The sequence below is a fragment of the Ornithorhynchus anatinus genome, chromosome 13, assembly GCF_004115215.2.
Source record: "Ornithorhynchus anatinus isolate Pmale09 chromosome 13, mOrnAna1.pri.v4, whole genome shotgun sequence".
Classification (NCBI taxonomy): Eukaryota; Metazoa; Chordata; class Mammalia; order Monotremata; family Ornithorhynchidae; genus Ornithorhynchus; species Ornithorhynchus anatinus.
In genome coordinates this window covers 32,936,013-32,952,325 of record NC_041740.1, presented here as the reverse complement: position 1 = coordinate 32,952,325, position 16,313 = coordinate 32,936,013, and the positions used below count along the sequence as shown (strand labels likewise).

At 43.9% G+C, this 16,313-nt stretch overlaps 1 protein-coding gene across 1 annotated transcript in view; it reads left to right on the top strand.

Moving 5' to 3' along the window:
* The window catches only part of CAMK1D (calcium/calmodulin dependent protein kinase ID), a 252,179-nt gene that overhangs the window by 146,486 nt on the left and 89,380 nt on the right, over positions 1 to 16,313 (top strand). The window contains exon 3 of the mRNA XM_029077775.2: positions 11,139 to 11,213. Within this exon, the coding sequence (XP_028933608.1) occupies positions 11,139 to 11,213 (75 nt within the window). The remainder of the gene's footprint in view (positions 1 to 11,138; positions 11,214 to 16,313) is intronic.

Genomic DNA, 16,313 nt, shown 5'->3' with positions numbered 1-16,313 from the left:
AAAAATATAACAGGTAGACAAGGTCTAAGAGTTGCTGTTTAACTTGGATGCTCAATTTATGGTTTGTTACACTTTTTTTTACAAAATATGACAAGAGTATTGCATCTTATAAAGGATTTCACAATTCATAGCCATTAACCACCCCTAGTGAGATAAGTGCAAAAAGCTACATTTGTGTAGCTCTTCTATTCACCTGAAAAGTACCTCCATATCTGCTGTTTCGTCTCCCATCTTTATCTTTGGGGCAAATTGATGTGACTTTTCTTGTTGCCAGAAAGTCATGAATTGTTTCAACACTAAAGAGTTATTCCTAGATGTGTGGCCCATAGGCCTGGACTTGCGTATGGAAGAGTTATATTTGGCCACCTCAGATCTCCGGAAATCTTTCTATTGTCTCTCAGTCACGGTGATCAAGTCCTGCGGGCTGATACCAGACCCATCCGGGCAAGCAGACTGGTGGTCTGCCCGGAACAAATCAACTAATGCCAAAACCAGAGCCCCGGGTTATTTCTAATTTCATTTTGGATCCTCTCACTTTCTTAAATTTGCAGGGAAGCCTAAGACTTTAAGAATGAATACTGAGTCAAATTCTCACCTTGGGGTTAGGTAGGATGGGGCCCTGCTCCAACAACAGTTACAAAATGGTGACTTTACTCCTAAATCTGTAGCTATTAGTATTTTTTAACGGTATCCTCAATTTCTAGGATGATGATGATGATGTTGGTATTTGTTAAGTGCTTACTATGTGCTGAGCACTGTTCTAAGCGCTGGGGTAGACACAGGGGAATGAGGTTGTCCCACGTGGGGCTCACAGTCTTAATCCCCATTTTACAGATGAGCGAACTGAGGCACCAAGAAGTGAAGTGACTTGCCCAAAGTCACACAGCCGACAAATGGCCGAGCCGGGATACGAACCCATGACCTATGACTCCCAAGCCCATGCTCTTTCCACTGAGCCACGCTGCTTCTAGCTTCTCCTTCTTTTCGGGTAGAATGCTGGAGATCAGACCTACCCTATGGAGCTGGGAAAATGTTTTTTTTAAGATCCCAAGAGTCCCAAGGAAATGTATTCAAGATAATGGGGCCAGGGAGACAGAACAAAATGTGTTTTTGTCTTAAACACTTGCTCCTGTCATTGTACATATTGTATCGCAGTAAAAATGATATTTAGGTCAAATGGGCGCTTTCAGTTATGAAATTGAAAGGCTTCAGAAACAGGCACAGCAACAGGGGAAAGGCTTTATCTAACATGTCTACCAACTCTGTGCTTGGTACATAGTAAGCGCTTAACAGATGTCATAATTATTATTATTACTCTCCCAAGTACTGAGTATAGTGCTCTGCACATGGTAAATACCACTGATTGACTGCTCAACCTAGGTGCAAAACAGAAGCAAATTTATGCCTGCTGCTGTGTTGTTTTTTTTAATCACAAACCATTTCCACATTTTACCAGAAAGAGAGCTCCCAAGACAAGTTACACATTACCAATTACTCTAAACATAGGTATTTTGTACGTAATATTTTAAACATAGCCCAGAAAAGAAGTGTACATTCTTCCCCTTCTCTCAGAGAAAAAGCCTGTTTTTGCACATTGAAAAATGTCCCAACATGCTAACAAGCAAATTTTCTGTGACCTTCATTAACATTAGAGGCAGTTCCATGCTGGTGATCAAGGACTGAGCCATCAGTGAGTGGAGGCCCCAATTAGGAATTATGGAAGGGCCCGTTCTAAATCCTTCATGGAAAATCATCTTTCTACCAATCACTGGAGTAGACTCTGAGGCATGATCGGGTTTCCCCTTATATTTGCCTCAAACAGCCAGTGTTGCCTGTAGGGCCACTTGTGTGGTGTGACTTTAGTGTGGCTTTCTGGGGCTTGGACTGACCTAAATCCTTCATTAGATGGCTAATTCAGTGCCACCTCCCCCCTTTTCCCATCAGTCAAGGTGGAGGATTGGTCAGGGCAGGGAGAAGTGGTGTGGGGACAGAGATGGGTAGCAAGAGATGACTACCACTGGCTTTAGATACTTTTTTCCCCTTCTATTCAAAGAAGGATGGGTGCCTGGCAGAAGGTTTCCTGGTGGTCAACACCCAAACCAGGCCACTACCCCAGGAGAGTGGCTAAGGAGCCCATTGTGGAGACTAAAGTAACTGGTTTCTAGTCTGCAAAGTGGTTGTGGCGGTGGGCCCCAGTGAGTGGGACCATAATAACCCACAGAGTAGGGTTAGGTATATTTGTACTTAGTATGTGCCAAGCATTGTACTAAACACTGAGGTAGATACAAGATCATCAGGTTGGAGCCAGGCCCCATCCCACAGGGAGCTCACAGTCAAATTAGTAGGGAAGTCAGGTCCTGAATGCCCATTTGACGGACAAGGAAGCTGAGGCATGAAAAGTTAAGTCCAAGCAGACAGGTGGCAGAGCCGGGGTTAGAACCTAGGTCTGTTGATGCCCTGACTTGTGCTATATCCACTTGGGCATGCTGCTTACCTGGGGGATGACACACTTTCTCAGGGGCCAGTATTTTGGTGAACTCTCAGCAGCACAGTTTGTTTTCTGAAAAAAGAGGCCAAATCACATCATAGTTTTGTTTCCTCAGTGGTATTTGTTAAGCACTTACTATGTGCCAGGCTATGTTCCTAAGTGCTGGGGTCGATACCAGCTAATCAGATTGGACGCAGGCCCTGTCCCACATAGGGCTCACAGTCTTAATCCCCATTTTACAGATAAGGCACTGAGAAGTTTAGTGACTTGCCCAAGGTCATACAGCAAGCAATAGGCAGATCAGAGATTAGAACCCAGGTCCTCTGATTCCCAGGTCCCTGCTCTTTCCACTAGGCCACGGTCCTCCTATAGAGCTACTATCGCTCCCACTCTCTGTAAGAAAGTATGCCAGAGAGGAGGAGGAGAATGAAACAAGATGAAGACAGAAATTACTTCCTCTACTCCTCTCCATCTTCCCAGATTTCAAGACTGTTCTTCTTGCAGAGGCTAGATAGAAATGTGGGGGAGGAAGAGAAAAGGGAGGAGAGGAGGGAGGGGGAAGAGAGGGGGAGTGAGGGAGAGATATTGAGATCAGTTGCCTCATTTAAGAAGAAAAGCTTCTTTTTATGCCTGTCTATACCGTCTGTACATTATAAGCCGGGCTGAGCATGGTGTGAGCACTTAGAAAAAGTTAAATGGAGGAGGTGGCAGCTCAATCCATCACTGTGGCATGTGAGCAGTGGTGGTGCTTTGCTGGTTTGCATGATTAGTCAGACGGAGCCTTAGAAGAGAAAGGAAAACAGGAGAAATATCCCAAGGAGGAGGAAGTAGGCAGATGCCAGGGGGCTGCATGTGAGAAGAAGATTAGAAAGCACAAGGAGAGAGGACTTCTTTGTTTTGTAAGAAAGCCAGGCGGGTAGCTATTCGAATCCAGCTAGAATTTTTCTATCCAGAAGGTATTTTAAATATAGGATATATGTTTTCTAAAGGTGGCAGCAGTGGTGATTTAGCGTACAGCAGAGTAAATCAGGGGGTTGGTGGAAAAAAAGTTTCTCAAAGTAAGATGCCAGTGGATAATAGAAATCAGCTGGGAGTTATATAGATGAGAAAATGGCACATGGTGTTATGCTGTGATTTCTCCCTTCCCATCAGAATTAAACTATAGGTTTGAAGATTCAGGCCTGTGCTTTTAATGCAGTTTTTCACTGCTGGTCGTATGTGTTCAGCACAGAGTGTGTGCTTAGTTCTGGATAAAATGCACTCAGATCAGACCCAATCCCTCTCCCACATGGGGTTCAGTGTTGGGTTGGTGCGGGGAGGGGAACGAACATGTACTGAATACCCATTTTACAGATACAGAAGCTGAAGCACAAAAGAAGTTGCCGTTTGCCCCAAGTCCCACAGCAGGCCAGTAGCAGACCAGTATTAGAACCCAGGTTTTTTGACTCCTGGATCTGTGCTATTTCCTCTTGGCTCTGCTCTTTGTCACTTAATGCACCCCTTCCCCTTCTCTATGGGGCTTAAAAACACCTTGCAGTGCAACTGAACACTCTGCGTACCTTGTAGACTTGCTTGTATGATAATTCCCTTTGCTAAATAGAGTTGTAAGGACCAAGGAAAGGGGTAAAGTCATTTGCCGAGGAGAGTCAGGACTAGGACTTGCTTTTCTCTCTTCAGTCACACTGTCCTTGGAGCCAAATTTCCTCCACCTGCATGACTTACAAAACCATACAAAGCAATGTGGCCGAGTGGAAAGAGCTCAGGCCTGGGAGTCAGAGAACCTGGGTTCTAATTGACTCTGCAGATTGTCTGCTGAGGGGCACTGCGCAAATCACTTAACTTCTCTATGCCTCAGTTTCCTCATCTGTAAAATGGGGGTTCAATTCCACTTCAACTTAGACTGTGGAGCCCCAAGTGAGACAGGGATTGTGTCCAACCTGATTAGCTTGCATCCACCCCAGTGCTTCGTATAGTGCTCGACACATAATGCTTAACAAATACCACAGTGATTGTTAAAGTCATGTTTTTCCCCCAGAGCTCTCAGGAAACTCACGACCTCTTTCTTTGGAGTTCTGTGAAACATTTCCTGCTGCAGTGAGACTTATCAATCTGTGGTATTTACTAATGCAACAGAGTTGTTAGACACATTCCACAAGGAGCTTACAGTTTAGAGGAGTTCTCCAACTCTTGTCTCTGAGGTGACCTTTGGAGAGTGGACACATGCTCCTTCCCCCCCAACCCACCTCCTTCTCCTCCTCCTTCTCCTCCTCCTCCTCTCCAAATCCATCTTCCAGGCCAGTACGTGATACTTTTCCTGAACAATGTTTCCTTTCATATCCAAGTGATCTTGACCTAAGCTAAGCTCCCACGTGGCTTGCATTGTCAATTAATACACCTTGGTTGACTGGAATGTAAAGTTCAACACTAGCAAAACAAAACAAAATCAAGAGCAGTGGACCCAAACCACCTGCCGCATCATTATCGCGATCCTGCACACTGCTGTTTGTCACCCTCCAGAGCGCTGATTGAGAGCAAAGAATTGAACTAAATGCTTGAAGTAAACAAAAGTAAGATCCACATCCCTTACCCTCGGTAAATTTACAATCTAATGGTAGAGATAGGCAAAAAAAACCTACTAACAAATGGAGGGAATAGGAAAAAAGATAAGGATGTAAAACAACAAGTAATTATTAATAATAAAAATAATAATTGGGGTATTTGTGAAGCACTTACTGTGTGCAAAGCACTGTACTAAGCACGGGGATTTTAACTCAAGATAATCAGGTTGGATACAATCCCTTTGCCATATAGGGCATCACTCTCAGTAGGAGAGAGGATTGTTATCGAACCCCCATTTTACAGATGAGGAAACTGGGGTGCAGAGTGACTCGCCTAAGGTCACACAGCAGAAAAAATGGTTTAGCTGGGATTACAACCCAACTCTGCTTATTACTCGACCCATTGCTTTTTCCACTAAACCACATTGCATATGTTAGGATGAAATACTACATGTATATAAAAATTATGCATGTATACATAAATTCTGAGCATAAGAATTAAAAATGCGACCAGTGGCTGCTGGTTGGCTATGATTTGGGGAGTTGTGAATTAATCAGAAAAGGTTCTCACATCACAGTTTAGAGCCACAAAGAACTTCTAAAAATACCCTTCACCCTTCCAATCAATCAGTAGTATTCACTGGGTGCTGTTCTAAATGCTTGGGAGAGTATAACAGAGTTAGCAGATGTGATCCCTGCCCTCAAGGAGTTTACAAGCCAGAGGGGGAAGGAAAGCACTTCAGTTTCAGTGCCTGTGTAATGAGGATGTCTAGTTTAGTCAAATGAGTTGAAGAAATATGCCAAACTGAGAAGTCAGCCGTCTCAGGAGAACAAAGACCATAAATGATGCCATTTCTTCCCTGCCAGTCTCCTGCTCTCTTCATTACCTCATGTCTCCATTAGAAGCAACATTTATTGAATGCCAGCTGTGAACAGTACATTTAGGCACTTGGGAGACATTCAAGAAAGTAAGAGGTAGGATCTCTTGGACAGGTCACTTCTTCTCTCTGAGTCTCAGTTACCTCTTCTGTGAAGTGGAGATAAGATATCTATTCTTCCTCTCTTTTACACTGGGAGCCCCAGGGGGGACAGAGACTGTAACTAATCTGATTCCCTTGTATGATCCCAGCTTAGCAAGGTGCTTGGCACATAATAAGTTCTTAATGGGCACCATCATTATTATTAGCTCTGTCAACTCGAGAGTGGTCAGGACTGATCCTGGTTTGCTGTCGCTCCAGCTTATTAGCATCAACCTTGGGGATTCCATTTTTGAAGATCACAGATGCCACTGGAGTTCTCCCCCAGAAATCTTTGAGAGCCAGGTGGCCTTGCTGAAGTTGGCAACTTTTTCTTGGCTTTGCTTTGTGTAGCAGACTGAAAAGACGTGAATTCATAAATGTACCAATGGTGTGAACTCACAAACCAGGATACTGCCTCACCGCTCTGTTGCTGTATAGAGACAAGTACTTTTTGGTGAATGCCTTTACTCTGGAACATGCCTCAGGGTCAGACAACCCACTCACTCTAATCAGGCATAGAAAATCTCTGTGAAATCAAGGAAGAGGTTTTTCTTTTCTTTTTTTTCCTTGAACTGAGGCTCAAGAAAGGAAGGAAGATGTAGGTGGCTGGGTCTTGAACTGGAGAACATCCAATACTCTACCCCCATTTCACTTATATATATATTATTTATTATCAATGTCTTTCTCCCTCTCTTAACTGTAAGCTCACTGTGGGCAGGAAACATATCTGCCAGCTCTGTTGTTTTGTACTCTCCCAAGTGTTTATTATAGTACCTTGCCCATCATAAGTGCTCAATAAATACCATTGATGATGATGACTGATAATAATTACTAATTATGGTATTTGTTAAAGTGCTAACTGTGTGCCAGGCACTGTACTAACTGTTGGTAATGTAATATTACATGTACTCTTGGGAATACAACAGAGTTGGTAGACACGTTCCCTTCCCATCACGAGCTTACCTCCTGGAAGGGGAGACAGACATTAATATAAGCAATTTATATAATATATACATACAGGTGCTGTGAGGATAGAGTGTTGGATGTTCTCTGCAACTCTGTATCACTCCATTCTTCCCCTCCCCCTATTTGTAATTTATTTTAATGCCTGTCTCCCCCATTAGACTGTTAACTCCTTGAGGATAGGGATCGTGTTTACCAACTCTACCATACTCTACTCTCCCAGGTACTTAGTACAGATCGTGCTTTGACTTGAAGAGATCAGCTCCTTTCTTGATTGTGGTGCAGAGTGCTGGTCCATCTATGACTTTTGACTCCCAGTTTTCGGCTGCGATGCAGGAGGTAACATTTTAGAAAGGCTTGGTATTTTTAATATCAATCTCACCTCAAAGAAGGGATTTGCTTTTTTTAGGAGCATTAATTGTAGCATTACAAAGTATTTCATTTCATCTTGTCATCAACTTTTCCCCACAGACATGGCAGTCACAAAACTATGACCAGTTGTTTCGATTGGGGGGAAGGAAAAAAAGGAGGGCAATAACTTGCAGGTTTGGATTGGTTTGGGAAATAGGATCAGTTTCAAATAGGATATAAGTTTGGCCTCTGCTTCCAATGCCTGTTTTTTTACAGTGACATCTGCTGGCTAGTAAAGCGCCGAAGAGCTGCTCCGGTCCATTGAGTTGGGCCCATCCATCTCCACCATGGGCTAGGGGTAGCATGAGTCCTGGGGATCAAGGCAGTAGCTGTGTGCCTGACTACCTCTCTTTCCTTCACAACTGCCATTTTGAGCCAGAATCCATCCTTTCTTTCAACGAGTGAAAGTCAGGAACAGGAGGTTCTATTGGGTTCAGACCTTTTCTGAGCTCGGGCCTGGCTGTTGGGTCCCAGAATCACTTATGGGTCTTCAGGGGCTGCACCCCAGACAAGGAAGCTTGGGGTTGGGTGGGTAGGGGCTTGCTTTCTTTTCTGAGTGGTAGGGGCGGGGTGAAAGATTGGTCCCCTAATTCTTACTCCTTTCCTTGGGGAGGCTTTGCCCTTTCCCTAAAAGAGGAGATGATGATGATCTATCAGTTTTTATTGAGCGCTTGGGAAGGTACAGTATAAGAGAGTTGGTAGACATAATCTTGATGTTAAGGCATTTATTAAGCTCTTACAGTGTGCTGAGCACTACGCTATGCATTAAGTGCATGTTCTATGCTGGGCACTGAAATAAACGCTGGGGTAGATGCAAGCAAACAGCTGAGATACAGTGATCGCACTGTACCTCTGGACTATAAGCTGCTTGTGAGCAGGGAATGTGTCTACTAAACAGATTGATTGATTAATGACAGCAGGAAGAAGAAGAGAGTCTTGCCTCAATGGATGGGAGCAAAGTGCTTGATGCCCACAGAGGCCATGTCTACATTTTTCCTGGTTATTTGCTTCCCATAGGTGTCATCTCATCTCTTATTACATGCTTGTTAGCCAGCTTTTCTTTTATGGTATTTAAGTGCTTATCAGGGGCCAGACACCTAAAAGCTGGAGTAGTTAGAAGAAAATTAGGGGTAGTTACAAGAAAATAAAAGAAAATTAGTTACATAGGACTCACAGTCTCAATCCTCATTTTACAGATGAGGTAACAAGCACAGAGAAGTTAGGTGGACTTGCCTAAGGTCAGGAAGCAGTCAAGTGGACGAGCCGGAATTAGAACCCAAGTTCCTTTTCCAAAGGAATAATCTCCTCTGAGATACAGCTATTTGGCACTGGAGCTTGGAGAAAACCATTTTAGAAACAAAGCAAGGGGGAGAAATTATAGGGAGAACAGAACTAAAACTAATGGGATAGAAAAAGGTGGAGTAAGAAGAGCACAACTTTTCTCTTGTTAATTGTTCATGAACTTTCCCAGGATCCCTGCAATTCCCAACGAACAGAATTTTGTCTTTGTTTTCTTCAGGGCCTAGTTTGATGTGCATTTACAAGGTTCCACCATTCTGTGTGTCACAGTAACCTTTCTTCAAGTACTGCTATGTAAATAATTAGGCACTTTATATTAGAAGAGAATTAAAGGTGGATTAAACATGATTCCCACTTTTATAGCTGCCAGAACTCTGTACTGCCTAGTGAACCAACAGAGAAGCCAGAAAAAAATCCAGACAAACTCAACACTCATAGATAATTATTCCAAATTACTTTTTTTATTCCTTTGTTTGAATGGAGGATTAAACTCTATTCATTCCACCACCTAATCTTTTTTGGTGAGAGGCATTTCATGTTTTGGAAAATCACCTCCATTTTTCGTAATTAAATATTATTGTGTTCCTGCAATCAGAACCTTGAGCAGTGATGCAAGTTAAATGTATGGTTTTGAAGTTATTTAGCAGTAATCCCAGTGAGAGAATTGTGGGGAACAGTCAATTAGCTCATTCATTAGCCCATTCATTAATGAAATTAGTTTTCTTCCTCCAAACCTACTGCTTTATACAAAGATCTGACCTTTGAAGGTCTGTGCAGAAATTGATTTGGCTGGGCTAGATGGTTTCCATGACTGAACTCTTTGGATTCAAATCAACATCATCTCCACCCAAAAAAAGTATTGGCCAGTATTCGTAACACTGTTCTACACCTTGACTGTCCTTAAGAAGCTTAGAATCAAATAGGGGAGAGGGATATTTCAAACAAAATAAATTATAATGATAAAATGAAAGTGAGAGAGTACATAGATTGTGCTGTCTTGCACAGGAGAATTGGTGGGATGTGTTTGAGAAATCTTTCTAAAGGAAGTGGGCCTTCAATCAATCAGCATTTATTGAATGTTTACTATGCAGACCACTATACTACCCACCATACCCACCATTAATTCATTCAATTGCATTTATTGAGCACTTACTGTGTGCAGAGCACTATTCTAAGTGCTCAGAAAGTACAATTCGGCAACAAAGACAATCCCTACCCAGCAATGGGCTCATAGTCCAGAATGGGGAGACAGACAACAAAATAAAACGGCTTCCCACTAAACCAGCAAAGGCAATAACTGGTTGGCTGGAACACTGGATGGTGATGGTCCTTCAGCCTTGAAATCTGTGTTATCAGAGGGCCATTTACGATCGAAGTTTATCCACAAGCAGCAGACCCGAGAAGTCTCTGGAGAAGAAAAACATCATTTTATCACTCCCAGAACATGAGTGGTCCCCTGGCAGAGTAGGAAGCTGAGCTCCCTAGCACAGGTTCCTGGGTTCTCTGACAGCTCTTCCCACCTTACACACTGTCTGTCTTGAACCGCCGGCTCCCAGCTGCCTGTTCACTGTTCCCATCTCCCGATTCTCCCACCTCCATTCCTAGCTCGGGTTCTTCCCCTCAGTTTGGAACTCCCTCCCTCTCCCTCCATTCACCCCCACCCACAAATTCATCAGACTACAGCTGACTTCCCAGCTTTCAATTCCTTCTAAAGTCTCACTACCTGTAGGAGGCCCTCCCTGATTCTTCTCAGCACCCCAGTCTCGTAGGATCAAACCTGCCTTTAGCAGTTCTCTGTGATCCTACCATATTAATAATAATAATTCCAATAGTAATATTTATTATCTTTGCTAAGTGCTTATTATGTGCCAAACACTGTGTGAAGTGTGTGCCAAACACTTTACTAAGCGTTCTGGTAGAGTAGATGGAGAGCGACTCAGTTCCTGTTGCACATGGGATTCACGATCTAAGTAAGAGGGAGAATGGTAATAAATTCACATTTTGCAGATGAGGGAACTGAGGCACAGAGAAGTGAAGTGACTTGCCCAAGGTCTCACAGCAAGCAAGAGGTAGATCCAAAATTAGAACCCAGGTCTTTCTGAATCCTAGGCGCATTCTCTTTCCACTCATGTACATACATGTATTTTAATGTGTTTGTACTGCTTTCCGCTTTAAACTTATTCTTCCTCTGACTTTCACTATCTGAAAATAGTTTTCGTTTCCCCCATCAGATGGTAAGCTCCTTGAAGACGAGAAACATATGTCTTGCTGCTATGTTACCCAAATGCTCAGTATAGTGCTTAACATTCAGTAGATCCTGAATAAAAGCCATTGGTCGGTTGCTGGATTTTCATGTGACTATGAACTTACCTGTATATTTGTTGTTGTTTTTTTCTATAGAATCAAACATGAAAATATCGTTGCTCTGGAAGATATCTATGAAAGTCCCAACCACTTATATCTGGTTATGCAGCTGTAAGTATTGGAATTTTCCTTCACCCCTACTAAAACTGTCGGGAGCCTGGTTAGGATTGTACTGACAGCAGAACTGACCCCAAATTGGGACTCTAGTTGGTTGAAACCACCATCTCAATTGTGTTCCAAAATGAACGTGTTCCCAAAAATGTCTTGGCCTCCTCCAGAGGTGCCAGTGGGGGAGGAGTGATTCTGGGGAACAAGTATGAAAGGGTCATTGTTGTAAGGGGCAGTTTTTCATCAGGGAACCCGGTCTACTTTTTGAAGACTTGTTATAGGATTATTTTAATAATAATAGCAAAACTAATCATATTTGTATATACTATGGTATGGATTAGGCACTTCAGGTTTGTGTGTGAGGGTGTGGGAGGTTGAAGGAAGGATCAGGGACTGGGAGATAATGAGTTCAAAGTGGTAGTAATTGGGAACTATTTGCTGGGAAAAGAAGAGAAAAAGCCATGGAGAAGGTACTGTCTTCCCCGCTGTTGCTGAGGAACAATTTTCTACATGGTTGCATTTCCTTTAACATAATCCCCAGATGGTACCAGGATGTTCTGAAATTCTCCTCATCAACTCCCACCTCCTGCCCTGCCTCTGGTTTTTTGAAGTGTGTCGGGTTTTCATCTTGTCTTCCAAGCAAACACCTCGCCCTCGAGCCCTGAGCAGCACCCCTTCCTGCTCAGTGTGGTTCCTCTCCAGGACCCCCTTTGACTGGTTTCTCAGGAGAAACTCCCACTGTTGCCCTTGTTCCGGGATAGAATGCCTGCCTAGGGCCTCTCCCCCACCTCTTTCCCCAGCATGGGGCTCTGGGGCAATGATCCTGCCAGAGGAACTGCAAGGTCACCACCGTCTGCTTGGATCACTTCTGCAGGCTAATAGAAATGCAAGTCAGAGTGATCCATACAAGAACTGAGTTGGATGATGCCAGTTGGGGCTTCTTTAAATGCTTAGGCCAGTGCTCGGCACACAGTAAGCACTCAATAAATACCATTGATCGATGGATTCCTTAAGGCTGAGGTTTGCCCCTGAGATGAGATGAAATTCTCCCACACCACATATTAGACCATCATTATACAACTCTAAGAGCAAGCATTATGGGGCTAGGAAGAAAGCTATAAGAGAATCTCAGAATTTTTTCAAATTTCCAGGAAGCAAAACAACTTCTGATGTGCCATCTTGCGCTAAGGACTGATGAGCTACTTAATTTCACAAAGCAAACTTCTCACTATTCAATGTGGATGTTTAGAGGAATTAAGATTGATGAAACTACATTTTTCACATATTTTGTTTTCCTTCATACATAGTTTAAATAAATCAATTAATCATATTGAGTGCACACTGTGTACAGAGAATGTACAATATGGCAAGAGTAGATATGTTCCCTGCCCACAGTGAGCTTACAGTCTAGACACTGTGTAAAGCCCTTTATCTCAGCAGAGGCAGATTTGTGATTAGGAATATATGTTTTCCCTCTTTCATGCTGCATCTCATTCTCATTAAATTTCCTTCATTTTAAATGCATGGAAAACATTTGATTAGGGAAGAGATTTTGCAGCTTCTTTTTAGCTGTACCTTTGAAGGGCAAATTCAGGTCCTGAATGGCACCTGCTATTGTGTCTTTTGCTATTCAGCAGTGGCAATCAGGAATGAGCTGTGGAACTCTGATGATTTCTGCCACTGAACCCTAAGGCTTTGCAGAAAAGCCCCTCTGTTCCCATTCTGGATCTGCTTCTAGCTCTGAGGCCCCTTGGTTGTTTACTAATTTTCCCAGAGTGAAACTGCTCTCTCTCCCCCACTGTCTTTGTCTCTTCAGCTTTAGCTAAAACACCCTCTTCCCCTCTGGCCCTCCACCCTGGCTGATGTTCTCGTCTCCCAAATAATCGGCTGTCCCAGAATGGTCTGATGGAGCAGTATGGGATCATCCCCTTGTGGTTTGCCCGTCCTGCCTGTCTCAGCCGAGTTTTTTGGGTCCTATTCTCAGATAAGGGAGGGGTCAACTGGGGCTTGAAAGTACTGTTGTTTATTTCAAATTTGGACCCCTTGTACTCTGTTAAATCTGTCTGGGTCAGGACGTTGAAGGCCTTGGGCAGATCTCAAATTCCAAATTGTTTTGACAAATTAAAAATGCAACATTTAGGGACTTCCCAATATTTGTGCCTTTCCAATTTCTGGTTTCCTTGGAAACACCGACCTGGGCACTGAAGCACAGAAACGATATGTGCTGCCTGGTCCCCATTTCATTACTGTAATTCAGTAATTGCCATTAAATTGGATATGTTTGTAGCATTTGGATGGTGTCAGCCTCCATGCTGACATGACTCTGGGCTTCTAGTTAAAACCCTTTGGACAGTGACTTTATTTCAGTGTTTCCCCTAAAGGGGTAATAGTCATTTTGAAGTCAGTGTGATGGAAAAGAGTGAATTTTACTGAGCTACAGTCAGGAAGGGCTCTTCTTCTCTTATGGGAGCGAGTTTGTCACATCTCATGACTTCCTTGGGCAATTCTCCCCTGCATTTAAGTAGCTCAGACACTCCACAGTTAATAGCCGGGAGAAGCCGAGCATGGGGAAGCAAGAGAGGAACTAGGTGGAAGGTTGGGGTGAATCTGTTGCAAGGAGATTGGGGATGGGCAGAGGTTGGATTGATCATGGCAGGCAGCAGTGGAATCACCTACAGGGGATAGGTTGTGTTGTGAGACCAGCCCAATGGCAGAGTGGGACATGGACGGGTGCAACTGTTTAGGGAGATTGAGTGGGCTGAAGTTTGTAGACATAAGCTCCTGGTAGTCAGGATTTGTGTCTATCAACTCTATTGTACTGTACTCTCCCCAGCAGTATTGTACTGCTTAGTACAGTGCTCTGCATACAATAAGCTCTCAATAAGTATCACTGACTGGTAGGAAGCAGACAGACTGGCAAGGAGGCACAGAGGTGGTGCAGCCAGTGGCCTGGGAACTGGCTGGTTGATGGGGGGGAGCAAGTGGTAATATCTCGAGGCAGGGCGATAACCTATTTGAATACCTGAGTGGGCAGGTGAGAAGGAATAAGACAGAAGGCTGGAGCTTCCTTCTCCTCCAAGAGAAGCAGCATGGCCTCGTGGAAAGAGCACGGGCCTGAAAATTGGAAGGCCTGAGTTCTCATCCTAGCTCTACCACTTATCTGTTGTGTGACCTTGGGCAAGTCACTTAACTTCTCTATGCCTCAATATCTTTATTTGTAAAATGGGGATTCAACATGTGAGCCCCATGTGGGAGAGGGACTGTGTCCCATCTGGTTATCTTATATCTACTGCAGGACTTAGTACAGTGCTTGGCATGTAGTCAGCGTTTAACAAATACCCATACAGTTATCTTCCTCCTTTCCAGACCCCTCCTCCACTGACAGGTGGAAACCACATACCTCTCATCCTCTATCCTTTCCCATTTTTACTTTTAAAAATTATTTTGAATGTTCACAATGGCTGCACAAGCATCTCTTCAGAGGGAAAACTCCCAAACCAGTTTAAGAAATATCTTCCTTTCCCCCCCTTTTGGGAAAGCAATACACATCCTGCACACCTGCGAGCACACACACTCTCTCCCCGCCCCCCCCCCCCCCCCCCCCCCCCCCCCCCCCCGAGATTGTTCTCTAGAGTGTCTGGCCCTAAGGGGCTTTCTGGATAAAAAAAAGAGGCAGCAGGATTAGGGAGTGTTCTCCCCACAACACATGTCTGTCTGGCTACAGAGTCAGAAGAAAAGGTTGTGGGCATGTACGTAGTGCACAAGGTACTGCAGCACATGTCTTCCATAAGGCAGGCTGCTGTAAGATCAGCTCAATAAATGCAATTGAATTAATGAATAATCACAGTTTCTGGCTTATAAACCAACAGTCGTAGTCGGATGAAGGACAATTAGATGTGACACAAGCTCTGACCCACACAGAGTTCATACTTTACAAAGTATGGGCTTCAGTTTTCTCATCTGAGAAGCGGCGTGGCTCAGTGGAAAGAGCACGGGCTTTGGAGTCAGAGGTCATGAGTTCGAATCCCAGCTCTGCCACTTGTCAGCTGTGTGACTGTGGGCAAGTCACTTCACTTCTCTGTGCCTCAGTGACCTCATCTGTAAAATGGGGATTAAGACTGTGAGCCCCACGTGGGACATCCTGATTCCCCTGTGTCTACCTCAGTGCTTAGAACAGTGCTCGGCACATAGTAAGCGCTTAATGAATATCAACATCTGAGAGATTGGATCTTATGATTCTCAGGAGCACAAGCAGCTGGCAAGAGGCAGAGTTGGGTTTAGAACGTGGGTCTCCGGACTCCCAGGTCCAGGCTCTCCTCACTAACCCATGACAAACCCGGGTGTTCACCATTTCCACACAGCCCCTCTTTTTCCTACCCCACTCATTGTGACAAGCAGGACTTCATGTTAATGTTCAATAGCTGTACAAGAGAAATCATTTATTCAAAACAAGCGATTAAAGCACAGATGGAATAGGGTGACCCCTTCAATTGTGAGTAGTCATGGAAAGCTGGTTTATTTGATCCATAAGCAAATATGCTTGCTAAGATTACAGTTAGCCTGTGTAATTAATTGGCCGTACTGATACTATGAAATGATTGTAAGCCAACAGCTAACCTTCAGTTTCAAGTTAACCCTCAGTTAACCCTCAGCTAACCCTCCGTAACCGACAAAAACTCCTCATCATTGGCTTTGAAGCACTGCATTTCCCTTTTCCCTTTCCCCTCCTACCTCACCTTGCTTCTCTCCTTCTACAACTCAACCCACACACTTTACTCCTCTAGTACTAACCTTCTCACTATGCCTCAATCTGATTTGTGTCATCACCAATCCCTAACCCACATCTTGTCTCTGGCCTGGAACGCCCTCCCTCCTCAAATCCGACAGACAAATACTCCCCTCCACTTCAAAGCCTTATTGAAGGCACATCTCCCCCAAGAGGCCTTCCCAGACTAAGCCCCACTTTTCTTCATCTCCCATTCCTTTCTGCATCACCCTGAGTTGCTCCCTTTACTGTTCCCACCTCCCAGACCCACAGCACTTATGTACAAAATTCTAATTTTATTTATTTGTATTGATGTCAGTTTCCCCGCCTCTAGACTG